This window comes from Electrophorus electricus, chromosome 6 (assembly GCF_041902795.1).
Source record: "Electrophorus electricus isolate QZ-2024a chromosome 6, ASM4190279v1, whole genome shotgun sequence".
Taxonomy (NCBI): domain Eukaryota; kingdom Metazoa; phylum Chordata; class Actinopteri; order Gymnotiformes; family Gymnotidae; genus Electrophorus; species Electrophorus electricus.
The window spans coordinates 35,574,556-35,597,754 of record NC_137502.1 but is presented as its reverse complement, the minus strand read 5'-3'; the positions used below and the strand labels follow the sequence as shown (position 1 = coordinate 35,597,754).

The 23,199-nt window shown below is 37.9% G+C and overlaps 1 protein-coding gene and 1 pseudogene across 3 annotated transcripts in view; both read right to left on the bottom strand.

Moving 5' to 3' along the window:
• Nucleotides 1-6,209: 6,209 nt before the first annotated feature.
• Nucleotides 6,210-9,251, bottom strand: LOC118241151 (interferon-induced very large GTPase 1-like; annotated as a pseudogene).
• A 4,049-nt stretch (nt 9,252-13,300) lies between these two features.
• Nucleotides 13,301-23,199, bottom strand: part of LOC113588931 (interferon-induced very large GTPase 1-like) — a 10,482-nt gene continuing 583 nt past the window's right edge. For 2 of the 3 annotated variants that reach the window (XM_027028327.3, XM_027028326.3), the window contains exons 2-7: nt 22,732-22,955; nt 22,397-22,464; nt 21,593-21,869; nt 20,886-21,497; nt 20,320-20,396; nt 13,301-18,715 (exon numbers count right to left, since the gene is read on the bottom strand). In XM_027028327.3, the coding sequence (XP_026884128.2) occupies nt 13,880-18,715; nt 20,320-20,396; nt 20,886-21,497; nt 21,593-21,869; nt 22,397-22,464; nt 22,732-22,924 (6,063 nt within the window). In that variant the 5' untranslated portion in view covers nt 22,925-22,955 and the 3' untranslated portion in view covers nt 13,301-13,879. The remainder of the gene's footprint in view (nt 18,716-20,319; nt 20,397-20,885; nt 21,498-21,592; nt 21,870-22,396; nt 22,465-22,731; nt 22,956-23,199) is intronic. The other variant, XM_081716689.1, reaches the window with a different exon arrangement.

Here is a 23,199-nt window from a genome sequence, read left to right as displayed (position 1 = left end):
TGTTTAGCTGTAAATGTTTAATTTGAAAGGGACAGGGGTGATTTTTATTATGATAATAAGGTTTTAGCTTTATGTATGAACCCTCCTACGCTCTGTCACTTGCCCTCTGTTTGACAGTAATCAGTACCAACCCATCGTCCTCTCACTGTCTCACACTGCTTTGCTGAGATGATCATAAAGACATGTCTGTCTGGAACTTGGAATGAAGAATCATGAGTTAACCTCTAAGTTAAACCTTTTTTCCAGAAAGTTCCACTGTGTTAGCATCATGTTAATCACCTTCCTTTTCACAGTCCAAACCCACTGAACAAAAGATTTTGTTTGGGTCTAATGAGACATTCTCTCGTGTCTATATTAAGGTAGTTATTAATGTCTTCAGAAGCTTTCTGAGTTCATTGGTGTTATTCTATTGTGTGGCAGGAACTTGTTCTGTAAAAAATCATGTCAATCTTGGTTAAAATCAGGTCCTGTGATGTCACATGTTGTTCTTTAATCTATAATATTATAATTGATAACCCTAACCAACAACATTTCTGAAATGTTCTCCTACTTGCAAAAACGTTCTACACAAACACACACAAAATATTGTGAAATAGCAAATTGCAGCCTCAGTATAACTACTATACTAGAAATTATATAGACAATAAATATGGAAGTGTGTAGTGCCATTTTCCCAATATATTTTATGAATATTATGTAAAAAAAAAAAAAAGGTGACATTGTGAATTGAGCATAAGTGACAAGTAAAAGAGAACAGGAGCATTGGCAGTAGAGTACAGTATTATAAAGCATCTGTAACGTATGGTGGCCCGAGTGCTGAAGGGCATGGGGCAGAACGCACAGACTCCAGTCGACGTGGACGAACATTTATTTTTACATAAATACAGCACTCACATATAACACATATAACACAAGAAATAAACAGAAACACGAAACCGTTAACATTAAACAGCAACAATGATGCCGCCAACATTTAGCATCAACACGTCATATCCACAATGACCAGTGGCACTGCACAGACTGACACGGGTTTAAATACACATGGACAAGACGAGGTGCAGGTGTGTGTAGGCGTGGTTACAAATGAAGATCCTCCCACTGCACGTGGCGGGCCAAACCACATGACTCGCGGGAGGCGAGCGTTCCGTGACAGCATGAGAATTCAGCCCAAGGCTGAGTGCATATCAGAAACAATAAAGTGACTTTGTCACCATGGTATTTAGGGAATGACCTACAGCTGGTTCAGTAGCCTGATAGCCTGTAGGTAAACAATGTTTATTACACAATACCAGTTCTCAGTATTATATAGAAGATCCCACCTATGAAATACATACAATGATTTAGCAAAGGAATCCACTTCACTTTTAAACGCAGATTGAGGTTTACTTTGGTACATTCGATTATTCTAAGTGTTTGCTGATCTGCTCAGCATCGTCTGAGGAATATCTTGTTTACTGATGCTTCTCCTCTCTTCACTGTTTCTGTTAGATATCTATTGACTTATATAACTTCTCATTGCTTATGACAAGAACAGTGATGTGCAATCAGGCCCTTCTAACCCTCCAGAAGAGATAACAAAAACATGGATGGAAAACATAATACAAACAAATCTTATAAATAAAGTAAAATGAAAAACAACCTTTTCACATAGGCTACTTTATATATTTTCCGTTACTATAGGACACATTTCTGTCTGAGTGGAACTAATCAAAACTGCTCATTAGTCTTACTGCAGTGACTTGTTATTGTGTACGTGCCTATGTGCCTCTTCTTGTGATATTTTGAAGTGTTCTGTAATGTCTTTTACCGTAGCCTGCAACCATTCTAGATGTGCTACATGTAAATTAACACAGCCTCTACAATAACTAGCACAAAAGGATCAATTGTTATCATAATGCACTCATGATAAGTGAAAGCCTAACAGATCATAAATTTATTGTACTTTAACAGAAACTTGGATCTAGCCAAATGAGTACACAGTTTTAAAGGAAACCTGTCCTTCTGGCTACCGCTACAAACACCACCCTTGTCTAACTGGCCATGGGGGTGGCATTGCATTTATTTATTCTGACACATTAGGCATAAACCAGAAGCTGGTTAGAATTTTGAGTCCTTTGAAATTATTTTTACTTGTACACATGATGTAGCCAGTGATAAGACGCCCTCCCAGCCTTATCTACTAATTGGCATCTACACGCCACCCTACTCAGAATTTATTAACAAATATGCAGTTTTCCTCTGTAATCTAATCACTCTAGTAGAAAGAGCCATTATTGCTGGTGATTTCAATAGTCACTTTGATAGTGCCCAAATCCCTCTGAGATGGGCATTTAGTTCTATAATAGAATTATTAGTTCTATATTAGAATCAATTGGTTTAACCCAATGCATAAGAGAACCCACACACTCTGGTGGACATAGGCTTGATTTAGTGCTGACATACAGTGTAGACATAGAGAACATAGTCATACTACCTGAGTCCGATGCCATGTCAGGCCATTTTCTCATTTCATTTGAACTACATATGAGCCACAATATAGTAACCTAGCCTCGCTACCGCACCAGACGCACGATCATGTCAGTCACTGCATCTAGATTTATTGTGAATCTCCGAGACTTATTATTTGCACCTAGAATACCCTCAAACCCCACATAACTTAATCAAATAATTGAATGCTTAGAATCAGTATTGTGCTGTATGCTCAATGATGTTGGTCCACATAAGAATAAAATAAATCTGATAAAAAATTCGTGCCTTGACCACATTCGCAATTTAAAACAAAACATTTGAAAAACAGAACATAAATAGTGCCACACCAAACTTCTCTTCCAGCTTGCATGGAAGGAGAGCGTTCTCAAGTATAGAAAGGCACTTATTACCGCTTGAACAGTAAAGTTCTAACTAAAACTAGAAAATTTGATCACCACTCCTATCTTAGCTACTTTACATTGGCTCACAATAAAATTTTGTACTGATTATAAAATACTTCAAATGACCTACAAAGCACCGAATGGTCTTGCCCCACAGTACTTTAGAAAACTCCTAGTCCATTATGACCCACCATGTCTGCTTAGATCAAAAGGTCCTTACTAGTACCAAGAATAAGAAAATCTACTGCAGGGGGCAAAGCCTTTCCCTATAAAGCTCCCATACTAAAGGTGTACATCTGAGGGTCCATGGGCATTGATAGTTATAGTAAACTGGGATGTTATGATGCTGTCAATTTACTTCTCTTTTGTCACTCAAGTTTGTTGACTGAGAGCAGCAGAGTGCTGATGTTCCAAGGTTCTCTCATGCCTGTGGTTCCTTCTGGCTCTATCCTTTTAGCTATGCTGCCATAGCTAGATCTTCCAAGTCCATCTTTGCACCTTATAGTTTCCTAATTTGAACATTATAGTTTCTCACACCCTCGTACCTGGACATGCCTAATAATCTATTCTCTCTTTCTGTCTGTCATGGGTAGCCACCCATCCAGCAGGAAGGACATGCCCACTTCGGCTCAGGATCACAGCACACACCTGCCCTGCTCCCAATCACCTTCATATTAATCATACTCACCTGTTTCACATTGTCACACTATCGCAGTACATCTACCTCTGATGTCATGATGTTACTGAGCCTCAACCCATCTCAGTTGCCATGGCTACTCCCATCACCCGCCAGATATCCCCTGCTGTAGCCCACCACACCTCCACCCCAGCCAACTACTTCTCCGTTGCTCTTGATGGACGTTCTCATGGGTTTCAGACACGCACACACCATTGGGACCAATCCAGGACTTCTAGAAAACTGGACTAGTCATTAATTGCTTATTTTTTCATTTTATTATTTTGTTATTTATTTATATAAACGTTTAAGGTGAGATCTGACTCTATTAGATTAAAGAAGAATTATAATTCTGAGATTCTCTTCTCTGCTGCCAAATATCATAACTTCAAGAAATTCTGTCTCATCCAGTTATTTATGCACTCTGAATAAAGACAGAGAAGATTTAGTGTGTGTATTGGGCTGTAATCATGAGGTGTAAGAGCCAAATCTTTTTTCATGTCATCTGCATAACTGTGATAATATTGTTTTCTTATAGAATTTGTTGTTTTGTTATAGCCTCATGGGAGCATAAACAGACTGAATAAAAGTAGACCGAGAACTGATCCCTGAAGTACTCTGCATGTTACAGTTATCCGATCAGATGTATATAACTTCCAATTCTGAGCAGGTAACTAAGAACTAGCAATTTCAGAACTTACATTTTACAAGAATTCAGTTGATATCCATTATTACCGTTACGAGGGCAATCAAAGAACTATGGTTGGGTCAGACAGGTCAGAAATCTTGACTGGAATTTGGAAAGATTTCCATTTACATTTTAATTGCTTAGACCACAGACCTCAGCTATAAAAGGAAAGTTTGAGAAGTATTAAAGTTGTTTAATATAGAGACATCTATAAAGTTCTTATTGCTGTTGTAATGGAGCTGAAGTTTGTTTTTTCATCACTTATACTCAGCCTTCTTGCACTCTCTTTTTATCACTTATGTTCATAGTATTTCTCCATTGATCATCTTCTTAGTCTTTAATGGTGCAATAACATCCCTCATATTCAAAGTTTTCACAATGAAATGATTCAGGGGTACATCAACAGAGTCTACTTGTATGTTTGGTGACATGCTGTAACTATATCCTTCATAAATGTATCACATGTATCCTCATGTATATGCCTTTTTTAATAAAAACACTGTTTAAGTATCTGTAGAAATTAATGTGTCAAAAAAAATACAAAGATAATCAGAAAGCACATAATGCTTAACAATAATGTTAGGAATGCAGGGACCTTTAGTAAAACTAAATCCTGATTGTGACCCTGAGTGCGTGTAGGCTCTCTTACTTGCTATAAGATACCAATAGTAAAATAAATCAGAACATTCTTAGGAACTAAGAGTCTTCTGAGCACCTTTCAGAGGAAAATAAAAGAAAGTTGCAATCTGTCAAATTGACAGAGGAAGCATTAGAAGAATTTATTTAAAATACTAGATTTAAAAATAAATTGTTATAACCAACCCCAGATTACTAAAACGTTTGGTGTTCTACATTTAGCTGACACGTTTACCAAAAGCAATTTACAATTATGACTGAGGGTTAAGTGGCAACTTGGCATGTGATGGGGCTTGTACCAGCAACTATCTGAGAACAAGTCAAGTACCTAAACCACTGAGCTACCACTGTGTTCTTGTCAGTATCTATATGATCGTTCCCTCAACATATTGTTAAATCATAGTGAGTCTAACTTAACTACAATGGGTAAAATAGTTAATAGGAGTTTTAAAATGAAATCCTACTTGGGTAAAATGTCCTTCGAACTTCTGCTGCCTCTTGTTATTCATGTACTTCTGCTTGTTGTGTGTTAGTCACAGCAGGAAATGAATCCCATATGAGGGCTGTGGCAGTTATGTAGGATGTGTGGCAAGACATATTTCTTTGAAGTCACATGACTTCAGAGAGTGTGCCCAGTTAACCTGTTACACCAGGTGAGTGACATGTGACTTCATAACAAGTAGTTTTTAGTCTTGTCTACAGATGCATTATTGTTGGTGAGCAGTTTTCGCATCACAAGAATAACAGACAACAGACGCGCATGCATCCACCTCCTTACCGCTCACCGTTACAATGGGATTCAGACACACTCTCAATATACAGTCTCAGACTGAAGACTTACTTATGAGCACAAGCTTTTGGCTAACATATTGTGTTTACAAAATGCTAATCTCTACAGCTGACCTGTCATGGTAGGCTGATTGTCTAACAGGAGGGACATGCCCACTCCTGCTCAGGACCACACCACACACCTGCCCCGCTCACAGTCACCTGAGTACTAACCCAACACACCTGTTCCTTGTTTTCCTCTTTTTATTTAAGCCCACAGGTACCTGAAGTCAGCGCTGTGCATTAGCAGAGTGTAGAGCGACTTACCGAGCGCCACTGAAATGCTGACTTCTCCTTATGTTTACTTTTCCTTCTGTTTTTTCTTTCTCTGTTTCTGTCATAGCAATAAAGACTACATAGTTGAAACCTCGTCTCTTGCTCCTTCTGAGCCTTCAACATCACATGACCTATAAACCTCATTGTGTATTGTTTCCACATGCACAGCTAAACATTTGATAAACACAGATAAACTGCTTCACTATGTTTGTACTCTTCTCTTTAATTTCTCATTTTATCTTCTGCCTATGTCCTTATTCTGAGCTGTTCCTGCCCTGATGTCCTGCACTCCCTGCCTAGAACAGGATTCAGACACATTCTCAATCCTTTAATCCGGACTAAAACCTTTGGCTAATATTCTTTAATATGTATTGTGTTTACGTGTGCTTTTGTTTGCAAAATGACTAATTTATTGATTCTATCATTATACACTGTTTTCATTTTCTATTGTTTTTGTCTACTTTCTTGTTATTCTCTGTCCCTCCCCTTTTACTAGCTTCTGTTATTCTCAATCCTCCCATTTTCTCTGAGGTGTCTCTGCTTCTTCTGGCTTTGTGATACAGGTGGAGTTCAACTGAGATCAGTCTTCCCTGCCCCCTTGTATCTGGGACAATTCTCCACTGTGAAGTCTCTTGCTTACTGTGTGGCTCACCTTCCTGCATTGTTCTGCACCAGACCTGGCCCTGGTACAATAATACACTCTTAATCACCAAATCCATCTTAGACAATGTCTTATCTGCCCAAGCCCCTGGGCTATCTATTATCATACAGTGGTGTGAAAAAGTGTTTGTCCTCTTCCTGATATCTTATTTTTTTTTGCATGTTTGTCACACTTAAATGTTTCAGATCATCAAACAAATTTAAATATTAGACAAAGATAACACAAGTAAACACAAAATGCAGTTTTTAAATGAAAGTTTTTATTATTATTTCAGCTGTCTGTATAGGCTAAACCATTTGGGTGCTATTACATTTAGGATGCACTGCCCTGCTTCACAACACAAATCCATTTGTGAATCACACAGGCACACTCAGAACTGAAGGAATACAATTTCTATTTCCACATTTAGCTGACACTTTTTACCCAAAGCAACTTACAATAATGACTAAGTACAACTTGAGCAAATGAGGGTTAAGGACCTTGCTCAGGGGGCCAACAGTAGCAACTTGGCAGTAGTGGGCCTTGAACAAGCAACCTTCTGAGTTCTAGTCCTGTACCTTAGCCACTGCCCTACAATTGCTTCAAACTCTTTAACCAACTTTACTAGGGGCAATGCCTAAACATAAAAATGTTAAGGCATCACCAGGCATGCTTTACAAAAATCAAGACAATAGTGTTTGTACTGGAGGTGCAAGAGGTTAGCAGTCAAAATCAGATAAATTAAAAGACAAAATATACTTGTGGATGTTTAATTTTTTTTTTTCCATGTAGCTCTGCAAATGCTACAACCCATTAGGTTTGAATATTGTGAGGTTGAAACCTTCAGACTCTTTTGGGCATAATCTGTTAGTTCTTGAATATAGCTATCTTTTTATCCTAGTTTTGCAATTTTCTTTTTTTTTCATTATTCTCTCAATTTCTTGGATGATGTTTATTATTAAATTCCTCAATTTTGTCATTTTCAGAATACAAAAAAATCTATTGGTTTCTGCCATTTTTAAAAAGTGAGAAAATAATTCCAGAGTGACTGAGAAGTTGAGAGTTCCTGATTTTTGTCCTTTGTTTTTTTCCTGTTCAAATCTGATTCCTTTGCGTGTCGATCCTCATCAGAAAGACCTTTTTCAAAAAAAAGCCCCTTTCATGCTTTTTCAAAATAATGTACTGTGAGTAACTTCCAAGTTTATCCATTTTTTTGTAATCTTCCTGCGATAGTTTCTCATATACAAAAGCCTGATCATCGCTAATGGATATAATCTCTATGGAATCATTCCAAAAATTCACAGTTTTCTCTGAAGGTGTGTCTTGTGTCAGTTCAGTGACCCACTTGTCCCACACTTTGACAAATTCTTGTTTGAGAAAATTATCTTCTGTTTCTTTGTCTTTTAGACTGAAAGCAAGCACTTTGCTTAAATTGATAAGCTTTTTCTTGTTTTTGAACTTCTCTCATGCATTACGCTATTGAATAACTTCTAGTTTTGTTTTTGCATCTTTAATAAGGTTATCATGAAGCTGTGTAATTTTGTTTTTGTATCTTGCTAGCCACTAGATTAAAATGTGTTTGTCTCTGTCGTCTTCAAAGTACTGCTTCATTGACTTTTCCACTTCTTTTCTAGTCTTTTCAATGTGTATATAAAGGTCCTTTTCCTCAATCTTTTCCAGTTTTTCATGTTCAGTTCTGTTGTGCATGGTTTCTTCAATATCTAACATGGCTCCCCTGAGACTCCAAGTCCATTTTCCAAACTCTATTTCCAGTTTTCTGTAGACTGCATTAAGCAACATATTCCAAACATCACAAAATCTTGCTTTAAACTGGGAGAGTGTGACTGAAGTTGACTTAGAAGCTTTTTTGAAAATGGCATTGTTTAGCTCCTGAACCTATTGTAGCATGGGTTTGGTGGTGTCATGGGTGGGCTACCCTCCCACAGCTGTGCAAAGTACTTTCCATCCTCTTGTACACTAAATGTGATGACATCACTGAAACAATCAGCTTCAGTGTTGTCTTCTGTGGCAACCAGTTTTGTCATTTCATCCATTTTCTCCTGCAGGCATCTTCTTTCCTCTATGTTTTTTATCAGCAGCTGTAGTGTCTTTAACATTCTGATGCACAAACATGCAGCTGGGATCCAGTCTGACCTTCTTCATCCTCAGCAAGACCTGAACAACAATCTGAAGTATATCTTGCATCTCATCAGGGTTCTCACCAAAAATGTTGATCAAAGTTACATTTCCAAGTCCTAAGACAAATGTGGCAAGTTCATTATCATGAGGCATTGCAGATTTCCCTGCAAGCTCAAGTACTCAAAGTCCTTCAGTATCAACAACTAAAGTGTAGTCAAACTTCAGGTCTGCCTTCATTGCCTCTGACACTTTGACCAGCTGCATGAAGGCCTCTGGTGCATCTGCCTGCACTGACTGCAAACTGGAGTCCAAACATGACATTCAACATGGTGGATTTCCTAACAGCATAAAGACTCTCTGGTCTCCCAGAATCTTGATGAGTTCATCTAGAACTGCTGAAACCCAGACCAGAGGAACATGAGCAGCGTCACCATCCATAAGTTCTATTGGAAGCCCAGATTTGATGAGCTCTGCTGCAAGTTTAGGGAGAAAAAGCATTTCTACATACTTACATACTTTCTTTCCTGATTGTACAGATTTAAATGACTCATATATCTGACCCATTTCCCTGAAGATGTGCTCCAAACCAAAGGTTGCTGCATTCGTTTTTTTTTATTATTATTTTATATAGATATATTTCCTCAAGTTGTGCTTGCAAATGCCTTACTTTGTTTGTCTAAGAGAATCCCAATTTAAGAAAATAAGCTTTTTCTTCCTCTCCGAGAAAATTCAGTGTGAAAATAAATTGTTTCATAAGGCCAGACAGTCCATGGTTTTGCTGCTGTTCACGGATTCGCTTCAATTTGATTTATGCTCTTCTGCATTTCCAAGTTGTCCCCTTGAAGTCGGTACAGATCTTTATTCATCTCACACCATTCATGCCATATTTTCCTCTAACAGGGCAGATTATTCTCCTTTAGTTTATACACAGTTTATATTATGTTTTCCTCTGTACAGGAATCTAGGTAACACAGTGAAAGTGTGGTTATTTGAAGAATATCTGAAGTCTTCATTTTTTTGTTTGTGCTTTTCCATGAGATCAAGTATAATGAAAGGTTCCTCTGTAATTCTAAAGTTGAGCTTTTCCTTTTCCTTACATGTTAATCCATTTTCAGGTATTGTATTCTGTAAAAAAATTTACTTTTAACTTTATTTATTTAAAGATGTTTGGGTCTGCTTAACTCTGATTTTGTAACGTTGAGCAGTAAGGCGATGGACGCATGTGCGGAAAAGAACGAGATTTATTCAGGGAAAATTCAAAATCAGAGTAGTTGTCGTAGTCCAGGGTCATAGAGCCAACATGTAGAGAGAATGGGGATACATGTGTAAACAAAACAAAAACCACACGAAAGCAAACAGGGGAATCAGGCTATACCAAAGGCTAGGAAACATGAAGGCTAAGATAAACACAAAGGCACGGAGTACAAAGAAACAACCATAACAAAACATAGTCAAACCTCTTCATTTAACCTCTTCATTTTACATTTAAGGGAAAAAGTTATGCTATGGTCCTTCAACTATTTGTTAACATGTTTACAAATAATAATTAAATGCCAAAATTGTCACATTGTAATGGTGGTGCATGGGGGAAGTGCAGGTTGCAGATGCAAATTGGAGTGGGCAGTGGTTTAATAAAAACAAAAGCAAATACAAACATAATGATAATGGGCAAAATGAAATAAAGCACAAGTGTCATAGCTAAATGATAGAACATAAGACCTGTGTGAGGCATGCTAGCAAAACGTGAAGGGGTGAAAACCAAAACAAACAAAGGCCTACATGGTTGAACCTCACCACACAGAGGACAACACTGACAAAGGGGTACTGTCACATACATCTTTGCCTTTCCACATATGGACCTTAATTAAATAACACAGACACAGACTTGCCGATGTGGTTTAGCACAGTATCACTTACAGTTGTTGTAATAATAAACCATGTAGATGAAAGTTGTAACATTAAGGAGGTAGGCAACTCGAGCATTAATTTAGGTATAGGCTATCTGTACTATTTTACCTTTTTCTAACTACTTAATGATGTAATAAAACAATTTTCCCTCCAGACTGGCCAAAATGTGCTTAAAATATGTAGTTTTAGTTTCTATCTTAAATCATTAATTAACAATTCCTTTATACCTTCAAATGAGACACTCAGATATTGGAAATCACTTTATTGCTGTCTGTTGCTGCCATTGTTGTAGCTGATGTCAGGATTGTATAATAAACTGGTTACCTGTCCTCCTTTTGATGGTTCTTGACTAATAAATGAATGAAAAAAGGATTGTCTGTAGTTATATATATATATATAAGTTAATGTATATATATATATACACACTGCCTGGCCCCCCCCCCCCCAAAAAAAAAACCCCCAAAAAAATTATATATATATATATATATATATATATATATATATATATATATATATATATATATATATATATATATATATATAATTTTTTTGGGGTTTTTTTTTTTGGGGGGGGGGGGGCCAGGCAGTGTGTATATATATATATACATTAACTTTTAGGTGCATGAAACTAAGATATATTATTATCATGCAGGATAAAAGTTATGTTTAAGTTGCAAAAGTTGAATAACTTGTGTGTTATGGTGATTCACTGAACCTCTAGGGTGTATTCTAAGAAGCATTTTAAGATGTATTTTAAGGTGTATTCAAAGGCCGGATCATACAGGTTTTCTACACCTGCCACCATGGTACTACCATGTCAGTGTCACGGCTGTATTCAGAATGGTCTAAATACCTTCTGGTCAGCAATGGTCCTGTGGTCATAAACTAACCAAACATGACCATGGTAGAGGAGGTTTCACAAGCTGTACATGACAGTAGATGTACTATGGTTTGTAAGTGTAAAATGATTCATGAGATTTTTACATACATCTATTTTATTAAAGGTGATTTGCATATCCACCCCATTACATCACATCACATAAAAGCCTTCATGACAAAGAAGGAGCTCATTAGTCTTAACTAGGGTAAGGGGGAAGGTTGGTATTGTTCAAGCCAGCAGAAGAGTCACATTAGTTTCCTCCAGACCTTAAAGAAAGTGTGTTATAATGGTGTTATAATAGTGTTGTAATGGTAATTGTTCAAACTGTCTCCTGGTAGCAGAATATAAATAGGTCATACATGGGTTCATCTTTCCTCTACTAAGTAGTTCTTTTCTCTGCATAGTAGTTGCCTGGGCATGCATTAATTGGCGTGGACTTGAAGAAGCAGCAGTCAGATCCTGATTCTTTATATAGTTTTATTATAGTCTCCACCTTGAGGCATTGTAGAAAGCGAGTTAAATTTAAATTTAGCTAAAATAGGTAGTTTAAATTAAGTCTATTCACTAATTGTAATCAATAATACGAGCTGCAGCATCAATTGATTGATTTATAGTGGTCTACTATAATGCATAATGAAATTATTTTAACAATGGAATCCAAAAGTAATTTCCTCAAAATCACTTGTATATAGTGGTGTCGTTGTTAGCCCTTTACTCACTGCCTACAGAAGTCATTGTTGTTGTTTGTCCTGCTCTTCTTAAGAGGAGTATGCTGCTGGAATGACTGGTGAGTGGGTAAGGCACTCTGCTAGAGTTTAGTCTAGCAGAGCCAGACGTGATATTGTAATTTGAGTAATGAGTCTGAAGACAGGTTTGAGGCAATTTTGGCTGCATACTTAACTAAAATGATGCTCATAATAGTGCGTTATTTTATATTTATATATAAACAAGATTATTGCTGAAAGACTATGCAAAAGGCTGTGGCCTGTTATCTTATCTATGGAATGTGAATGCAGCTATTAACCTTTTTTTACCCACATTACAGTCATATATTCTCCTCTCTGTTTTTGTATGAAAGAGGCAGGAACAGTAGCTATCATTACAGAGTTCCATGAAGCTGCTTGACACCTTACTGAGCAACTGCTCTTACCTTGATAGCTTCAGTGAAGAGAGAACATGAGGAAGACAGAAGCAAGGAGGACCATTCCGAACTAAAATCTGTTTTTAACTACAGACTACAGTGTCTGCCCTGCTCTAGCACACATAGCTTTGCACTTTTGTTCTGTAAGGTTACTTAAGTTGTCCAGTGTACCAAGAGGAATGGCCACTATTGTCTCTATGATCGCTGTTTAATAAAAGGGTTAAATTAAATATCACAATACTGAAGAGCCTCAGTGGTTAAAAAGACTTAATTATGTCTGCACATATGGAATGAAGTCCTAGTAGCTGTAGCCTCATGTGAGTGGTTAGGACAAATTTTGGTATATTAATACAGTGTAGTTTGTGCAGTAGTCTAATTGTAGTTTCTCCAACCAAGACCATTTTATAAGAACATTTATAATTGTGAAATGACATGTTTTTAAATACACGTTAGCTTTATTTAAATTATTTAAATTGAATAAGCCTAATACATAAAGGACCATAAATTTCATTACATTAAAGAATGAAGTTTCAAAAAATCAAGTTGCAAAATTAAAGAATTATGGATAATATCACTCTAAAATGTTAGTTATGTTGAATTCATGTAATAAACATACAGTTCTTTGTAGTCTTTGAATCAAAATCACTTTATTTTCAAACGATGTTACACATATAATAGTATTGATTAGTTTCATGTATCACAGACAACAACCAAAAAAGACCAGACAAGTCCACAGACTATTTACACAGATGAACTGTTATGTGATAAAATAAAGCCTGATATATGTAATCCATTGGACATGCTTAAGTTAACATGCATACTTTAAATACAGGCTAAACTCAATAGCAACAGTAGCACAGCTGCTGTCCATGCTGTCCATGTCTCACAACAACTGATTAATTTTTCATTACAATGATTATTCAGAGAAAGAGAAAAGCAATGAGCCATTCAGCTCACAGGAAATACCTGATAGTATGCATTTATAGACTGAGAATGTTTCTGATTAACATTCTATAGGTTAAAAAGTACTCACAAAGTTTAGATGTTGATACCCACTTTTTTTTTGCATAAATTCATTGTTTTGTATTTGTAATTATAACAAGGACAAGTCTGTCAACTATAAGTTTTTCCATCCTGCAATGTGTATTATGCTGATGCATGAAAAGGATGCATATCTTGAGGTTTTTCAGTGCTCTGCTATAACTCACTGAGGCTCTTAATAGCTGCATCTTTAGTGTAATTTTTCCATTCAGGTGGAATCTCCCCATGACCCATGAATCTTTTTTTGTAATGATTTTCCAGGTCTTCCTGAAATCTACACACAAACCACTTCCAGTATGGCATCTCAGAGTTATCAGCAGTGATGTTCCATCTGGCATGTTCTCCACCTGCTTTTCGGTACTCCTTAAAAGCAAATACTCCAGCAGAGGTACGAAAATGCAGATCACTTGAAGAAACGGCAGTTGTGCAGAAATCAACTCCAAGGTCATTTGTGAACATGAAAGACCATCCATTGATTCCACAGTTGCGATGGAAACGGACCATGTGATCTCCAGCGTGGTCCTCCATTGTGTTGGTGCAGATAGCATTACAAAATGGACACTGCACCCAGCAGCATCGGCACAGATGCTCTATCAGAATCTGATCAGGTTTTTTCCTGAACATTTTAAGTTTGAGGACAGATACATCTTGAATGCTACTGCTTAACTTTGACATGTTGTCCATCAGACCTTTCTTTACAACCTCTTGAAGAAATCCAAGGTCTGTAATTTCTTTCTGATCGACACATGCTTGTTCTTTAAATTGAAGCTCATCTTTTAGCCTAATGGACAAATTCTGTAGCCACATGTCCAGATTTCCTCCACAGTCCTCCACTGTTGCTTCATTCACAGCATCTATCACACACTTTCCTTTAGACTGAATGTTGTTTTTCAGGGTTTTTATAACCTCCGCAGAATTTTCAATAAAGTTTTTGACTTCCTTTGTAATGAAGCCATTAAAATGCTCTTTGGGTTTGTGAATGTATTCTATATAATTCTCAAAGTTCTCCTCTTCAGCTAGTGATGTCAGAATGTGTTTTTCTAGGTTCGACCGGTTTCCACTAAAGGCTGGAACTTCACATTTCATTTTCTCAGTCAGATCAATGGCAGTTTGATCATATGCTGCTTGCAGGATGGAAGGCTCAAGTTTCTCCACAATGAACTCACCAAACACAGCTGTAGAGGTTGCGCCGCTGCAGTAGTTCTTGAAGACTCTGAAGTACTGAGGCCTCTGTTTTTCCAGGTACCCTCTCACATCACTGGATTCCTTGAATTTCTTGTGTAGCTCAGTAAACTGTTCAACTGCAAAGTCACAGACGTAGAGGCAGAGATCTACACTAAATTCTCTTTTGAGCATATATCCAGACTTTGATTCATGTGCATTTACACTGATTTTAACAGATTCAATTATTTGTTGAATGTAGCTATGATTGTACCCGGTTTCTGCACTGGAGATGCGCTGAATTTCTTTTTTTGTTTTTTGAAAAGCATTTCCAGCAAGGGCCCTTAAAAGACTATTATCCTCTGCTGATAACAAATTTGCTTTTGGCTCATTTTCTGACTTTTTATTGTTCTTATTCCACTTGGAGTACAACTGTTTTGCAGTATTGCATATTTGATAGCTAATTTGATTAAACATACTATATTCCTCTGTTGGCTGCTGACTTGCTTGAGGATGATCTCGAAGCTTTTTAAAAATCACATAGTCTGAATAATTACCTAAAACATCAATGCTTTTGTAATTATCCTGACCCTGACGATCACAAACAAGAGACAGTTCATAAGTTTCGGTCAAAATCTTTATCACATCACCCCAAATATCAATGTCACCAACTGGTGGTGCATCCTGGGTCAAATCAGTGACCCACCTTGACCAAATATCATTAAATTTGCTCTTGAGTGTATTTTCATCAGTTTTCTTTTTGTTTAGACTCAGTGCAAGCTCTTTGCTTAGTTTAAAGAGCTTATTTTCATACATTTTCTTCTGTTCATCTATCTTCTCTATCGCAATTTTCTGTTGACAAACCTGATTCAACTTTCTTTTTGTCCGTTCCACAAGCTCACTGTAAAGGTCCACTATTTTTCTCTCAAACCTATCACGCCACTGGATTAAAATTTCTTTATCATGGTCTTTGCTGAAGAAGTGATCAACTGATTTATCTACTTCTTTCTTTGTCTCTTTCATTTGTGATACAATATCTTTTTCCTCAACCTTTAATGACTTTTCATTGATGACTCGGTTGTGTAGTTTGTTCTCAAGTGCCATCATAGCACTCCTTAGGCTCCAGGTCCATTTACTGTACTCCTGCTCCAATTTCCTGTAAGCTGCCACCTCTAAAGTGTTTCTGAAGCTAAACACAAAATTTTCATTCAGAAGTGCATTCCATAAATCACTAATGCTTGCTTTGAACTGTGAGAGTGTTATACCTCTGTTTGTGGAGATTTTAGAGAGAATGTTTCTCTTCAGCTCTTGAATATTTTCACTGTAGCATGGGTTTGGTGGTGCCATTGGTGGACTGCCCTCCCACAGCTGTGCAAAGTACTTCACATCTGTCTGAACATTGAATTCTATGATATCACTGAAACATTCAGCATCACAGACTTCCTCTTTAGCTGCCAACTTAGTCATCTCATCTAGTTTCCCTTGCAAACGTCTTCTTCCCTCCATAGTTTTCTCACCAGCAGTGATGTCTCCAACATTTTGATGCACAAACATGCAACTGGGGATCAGTCTGACCTTCTTCATTCTCAGGAAGGCTTGAACAACAATCTGAAGTATGTCCTGCATCTCAGCAGGGTTCTCTCCAAAAATGTTGATCAAAGTTAAATTTCCAAGCCCTATGACAAATGTAGCTAGTTCATTGTCATGATGTATGGTTGCTTTTCCATCTAACTCTAAAGCTCTGAGACCTTCAGTGTCAACAACTAAAATGTAGTCAAACTTCAGTTCTGCCTTCATCTCCTGTGACACTTTGACCAGCTGCATGAAGGCTCCTCTGGTGCATCTGCCTGCACTGACTGCAAACTGGAATCCAAACATGGCATTCAGCATGGTGGATTTCCCAGAGCTCTGGATCCCCAAGACTGACAGCACAAAGACTCTCTGGTTTCCCAAGATCTTGATGAGTTCATCTAGAACTGCTGAAACCCAGACCAGAGGAACATGAGCAGCATCACCATCCATCAGTTCCATTGGGTATCCAGATATAATTATTTCTGCAGCTTGCTGAGGGAGGGAGGAGAAGTTTAGTTGCTCACACTTGTTTTTTTCTGTGCTTTTTATTGAATTACAAGATTCATATATTTGACCCATTTCTCTAAGGATGTGCTCTACACCAAAGGTTGCTGCATTCAACTCTTTTGAAATTTGTTCAAGCTCTGCTTGGTGACATGTCAGTGATGCTGATTTATTCTGTTTTTTCTTCAGATCCAAAACTGTGGACCATTTCTCATCATATGCATGAAGACGTTCAGATAGATAATCTGAAGTAAGTCTGTCTAGTAGAATTCCAACCCACTTGAGAAGATATACTCTTTCATTTTTTGTTAGTGTGTTCAGACTGTGAAGAAACAGCTTCATAAGATGACTGAAAGCACATTTATTCTGCTGACTTCGAATTTGATTCATTTCATGTTTTAGGGATGTTTTATGTTTTTCCAGGTTCCCCATTAAGCGATAAAGATCTTTGTTCTTCTGACACCAGTCATGCCACAGTTTTCCTTGACAGGGTAAGTATTTAATTTTGATGTTTGCCAGGTCTTCATGTTGCAGCAGACTCATGATCCGGTTTGCTGCTTCCTTTGCACTCTGACAGTCTCCCGACTCTTCATCCACTACTATTGCAGCATGTTGGCCAACATTCTCAAGTTTAAAAGTAGAGGATTTTGTGCAACATTCTTGGATTGTCTTTCTTAATTCTTTAGCCACATCAGATTGACTTCTGTTCTTCACACCAAGTTTGAACTTTCCATTATACATTTTCTGAACAGCTGAGTCATCATCTGTGAGAAGAAAAATTAGAGGCTTTGGGGACATTGAGAGGTCCTTAACTATTGTCATATTATTGTCATCCTTACCAAGTTTTGGTATAAGGACAACAATTACTGTGGCCATTTTTATCAAAATATCACGCTGGACAGAATTGATTCCTGCATCACCGTGAAGATTACAGAAGGCAATGCAGTCGGAGAATGAATCAGAGGTCTTTCCAGCTGGACAATACCAGGCAATTTCAACAACTCCATCCATCAGATGTCGGGTTTTGCTGCTCTGTGTGCAATTTCTGTCAAAAAACGTATGGTGTCGTTCATTGATCAAGCTGTTAATCATTTGTGACTTGGATGGTGACACAGAACCCAGTCTGAAGAAAGCCACCATTGGAGTTTCAGCTTCATACATTGATTTGTTTTTGTTTGTGATATTACCTATATTATCCTTTGATTTCCACGTTTTTTTAATTTGCCGCAGTGACCACAATGGAAATTCGAGTACACCGCTGAAGGGGTTTGGAACAATCAGAGGTACAGCGTACTGGCACTGTGAAAGCTTAGCCACCATTAATTGTCGAAGGAAGTGGTCTGCACTGTGAAAAGCAACCATCTGAATATCCATTGGGTGAACCTGGGCCAGCTGTGTTGCCCTATCAACCACTACAGTTTCCTTGACAAAAAGGGCAGCAAAAATATCTATTTCATCTGCAGCTTTCTGTTGTGTGCTGGTATTAGTGTCCTGCTCTCTAACTGGGATGTACCTTGCTGTGTAGTCCATCATCAGCAGTCTTTGTAGGAATGTATGAACCAAATCTTTCTCCTCACAGTGTTCATGGCAATTTAATGATGAGGCTGTTATTTTGAGAAAGTCAGCAATTATTAGTGTATGTTGGGCACCATTGTTGAGTCTGTGAAAAAGATCATTTATCTGTTCCCTTTTAAGCTTATCTTTTTCACTTGGGCCTGGTACATCTTCTGTTGCTCCCAAGTCTGCCACTTCTCCCTGTGAAGTAAAAGGTATTATATTAAAAATGTACTGTCACGGTATGGCCCCTCCTCCCAGATGTCTTCCTTGTGTGTGTGTTCATTCGTATGACCCTGCCCTTCCCGTGTATCACACCTGCTCCTCGTTTTGTGTTGTTATCGTGAGTATATATAAGTCTCTTGTTTAGTAGTGGATGCTGTTGGTGTTTAACCATGTGTTAGCCTGTGTGCTATGTAGTCTGTTGTTTCATGTCAATAAATGTCACTTTGTCACACTCTGTTCACTCCTGCATCCTGCCTAGCCTCCGACATTACAGAAACACCGACCACTGAAGGCTGCCCAGGAAGAAGAGCAAAAGGAAAAGAAAGGGGAAGAAAACGCATAACTGCTTCTCCCCAACCCTTGCAGGGAAACTCTTGCATACTCTTGGGCACACTCACTACCACAACAGGGGAGAGTGCACGTGGAGGATTTTTTTGGGGGGGCGGGGCTGAGTGTAGTCCAGAGTCAGACACTGCGGAGTCATACAGACCCTCAACGGACTACCAGAACTGGTACAATTACGACCAGTATCCAGGACTCCGCGGGTCCTATTATCTGTATTTGGACTACCGGGAGGACTATGGAGATTACGGACAGATTGAGGAGCATGAGGACATTAGCCTCCGGTCAGACTCGGAGGTCAACAGCCTGGAGAGTCCAGCAATGGAAATGGAGGAGGACCTCCATGAGGATCCCTCCTCTGTGATGTACATGTGGTCAGCAAATTCCGAGAGCAACAAGCACGTCATGCTGCAGTCAGCAAGAGAGTCTTGCAGAGAGGCGGCATCGTCATTGTCATCTGAAGACACTCCCTCACCTAAGGCACACAGCCCCAGTGCTCTGGTGCCTATGCGCAAGCCTCAACAAGGCAAGAAGGAGGCATCACCAGTGCCCACCCCAGAGACAGGCAAAACAGCTGGTGTGCTTGGTCATCATTCACACTATCAAAAGTAGCTCGTATAAAGCAAATCTGCTTTTATCATTTGACAACTTGTGTTATACCTTCTTTCTTGTTGTGGTATATGTAAAAATGGTCAAAATTTTGTTTAGCATTTACTATTTTCTTAAATCTACAGGAACAACAAATTCACTGTTTCCACTGTGGTGTGGTTTCTGGATATCTATGTTGTAGAATTTAATACTGTAACGTGAGGAGGCAGAGCAGGATGCGGGGATGAGTCATGTTAAACACAACAAAACATTTATTGCTACACAAAACAAAGACAGCTACATGGCTAGCAGGCTAACTGGGTTCAAACATTGACAACATTCACATTCAAACACAAGACTTATATACATGCACATTAATGATACAGAATGAGGAGCAGGTGTGAAACACAGGGAGGGCGTGGCCATACAGACGAATGCACGCATGCACACACACACACACAGACATTTGGGAGAAGGGGCCATACTGTGACAAATATATTGAAAGGGATTTTGTCATTCATGTGTTCAACTTTACACAAATAAATTATATGCAACATGCAGCACATAGAAGCATAATTGTGTAATTATACAATGACCCAAGCTCACATTCATATATTTAATAGTCTGTGTTTATACATGAAGTAAATGACCTTTCTTTGTATATTTGGGTCCTGACTGATGCTTAGGGAGTCAATGTCGTCTTCTTGAATCTGAACTGCAGCTCTAGCTGTAAAAAATAATAATAAAGGATGCAAACGCATGACACTCAGCACAAGCATTTCTAAAAGTCCAAGGAATTGTACAGTGTTTAAATATACTTATTTTCATAAGTAAAGAGATATATAGTAGAATTTGATTGTACTGCTCCTCAGTTCTGGAGTATTTCATTTTTAATACCTACTGCTACATTCACTGCCATTTTTTTTTCCATCAATAAATTCTAAATCTTTGATGAGTGACCAGTGATTTACTGATTTCATTCACCAGTGATTTGCTGATTTCTTCACTAGTTATTTAGTATTTAGGAATACCTTACCTTTATTGCTCCTGCACCCCCAGATGTACCCACAGTACATTTTTAGATCAACATAGCTCATTATTGCAATTATGCTATTATTGAGTGAAAGTAATGCCACATCATTAAAGTCAGGACTCAGCCATTCTAATTTAAGTATGTATAAGGCAGCAATGTGACTGGCAACTAGTAAATATTTACCAGTTATTTGGCTCCTAACACGTTGTTTTTCCCTGGTCTTTAAGGATGTTTGGTCAGCAGTGTAGCAGTGTTGTTTGTTTTCAGAGACCAGATGGTCAATCTTCTCCAGCAGTGTTCTCATCTCTGATTGGTTGTTCATGCTCTTGCTGCAGGTGTGATATCTGTCTCCACACTTCTTCAGCAGCTCCTCTAGAACACTGTTTTTCTTCAGGTCATCTATAATGGTGTCACAGGCCTCCTCTCTCTCGTAAGTGAAGAGAATTATCACAAATGAAAGAACATTTTCTCCAAACTTTCTCTGCAGCCATTCTAGTCCTGCCATATCATCATCCGTTAACTGACCAAGTTTTAAAGCAAAGATGAAAGAATGGATATTGTTTTCTGTGAATAACTGATCAATGGCATGATCTACAGGGTCCAGGTAGAGTTCTCCCTCATGTAAGTCAAGTATATTGATCACTGAAATGATTCGCCCTGAAACAGTTCTTGCTCTGGGTAAGTGGGGTGGTTCTAGAGGAACTTGCTGTTGTCCAAGTAGGATGTTCTCATCTCCAAAGGAGACTGTAGAAATGTTTCCAAACACCACAATGTTGAGACTCTGAACTTTCTGATCTTGAATAGAAAAGCAAACAATCACTAACCAATGTAATATTGTTAAATGAAAATAGAGGTAGGATTTCGTTTATGTAAATCTTTTACATTCTTACTCATTTCACTGAGGAGTGAAACACTGCACTCTGATGGTCCAAATGTTGCAGTGATCATTTCTGCAGGACCATCAGTTTGTGAAGCTTTGTGTGTTGTGCTGTTCAATTCTTCTTGACCATCTTCTTTTAATGGTTTGTTTGCCGAGTTGATACTGTCCACATGTCCATCTGACTGTGATTCTGGTTCCATCCTGGTCTTCTCTGTGCTGAAATCAGGCTGGGATGTTTTAGGCATTGTTCCTGTGCAACCAGCCACACCTACTGCAATGCCTTCTCCCTTTTTGAAAGAATGAGTGTGATAATGTATCATGTATGATGTGGTTGGTTTTACATTTTGTTCTGTATCTTATTTACAATGTGTCATAAAGTAAATTAATATGGTGATATAATGCAAAAGGTTAATAATGTTTTCTCCTTCCATTCTCATAGGGAAAAATACACTTCTGGGCAACAGAAATTATATTTAATGGTCCTGACAACAAATCATTGGTCAAAAAATTTAAAAATGCACTGCTGAGACCTTGGCCACAATTTGCTCATCACTGCTCATTGTTGCAGCAAAAGAGCAAAGATAAAATCATGAAAGAATTTGATGTTTTGATATAAAATTCAGATTAACATGTATGGGTGTAAATATTTCTATTTATTTGCTGTTTAGACCATTAAAACCTTAATATTATGAAATTATTTATTTATTTATTTTTAAAAATTTTGCCCAGGAGTATACTCTGATAATTATGTTTTTTAGTAGTAAAGTATCTTGTAGACAGTCCTGTATGTAATTACACAGTACCCATTACCCACCTCATGTTCTACTGTTGTTATTTGGCCTGCTGCATTGATAGTAGTCTGACCTGTACTGTCAAAGTGGACTGCAGTTTGATGGAACAACAGAGAAAGATGAGACTTTGTTTAGGACTTTATCCATTTAAGGCCACCCTCCATGAGTGTGCAAATGATGCAGATAAAATCTTTCAGTATTTAACTTTAATCCCCCCCATTATGCATTTTCTGAGTGAAAGTGTTAATGAAAGCTAGTAGGGCTTTTTTTCATTATAAATTGTAAATGATGCAGATTAAACTGTGTAGACTCAATCTTTAGGCACTGTTTACCTAAAGTTTAGTTTAAATATTATCACCTTTATCTTCAGTATCTGGGTCCTCAGTAGTAGATTCTTGCTCAGATTTAATGAGAGCCTCTTTAATGTCCATATCAGGGCTTGTGTTTTCATCATCATCTCTCGTTTCTTGTGTGACAGTGGGGTCATCAGTCACTGGTGGGGTGTCCATTACATCATCAGGACCTGCAGCTGGCACAGCTCCAGCCTCCATTAGCAGCACTTTGGGTCACATTCATAAAATACTGAAACAAACGTATTAAAATATTACAGTAGGAGTTGCATATTCATTATGAACAATCATTTTGAAGTGCCTTGAAATTGTGTGGTTTTACACATGTCCTTGTTTTTAGCAAATTTGAATGTTATGAATAATTCTGACACTGCCCATCAATACTAAACATATTACTGAATGGTGAATGGGAATTTAATCATGCAAGATGTAGTTTATATGTTATGATCATTTCTTTGAGCAAGTTTATTATAAAG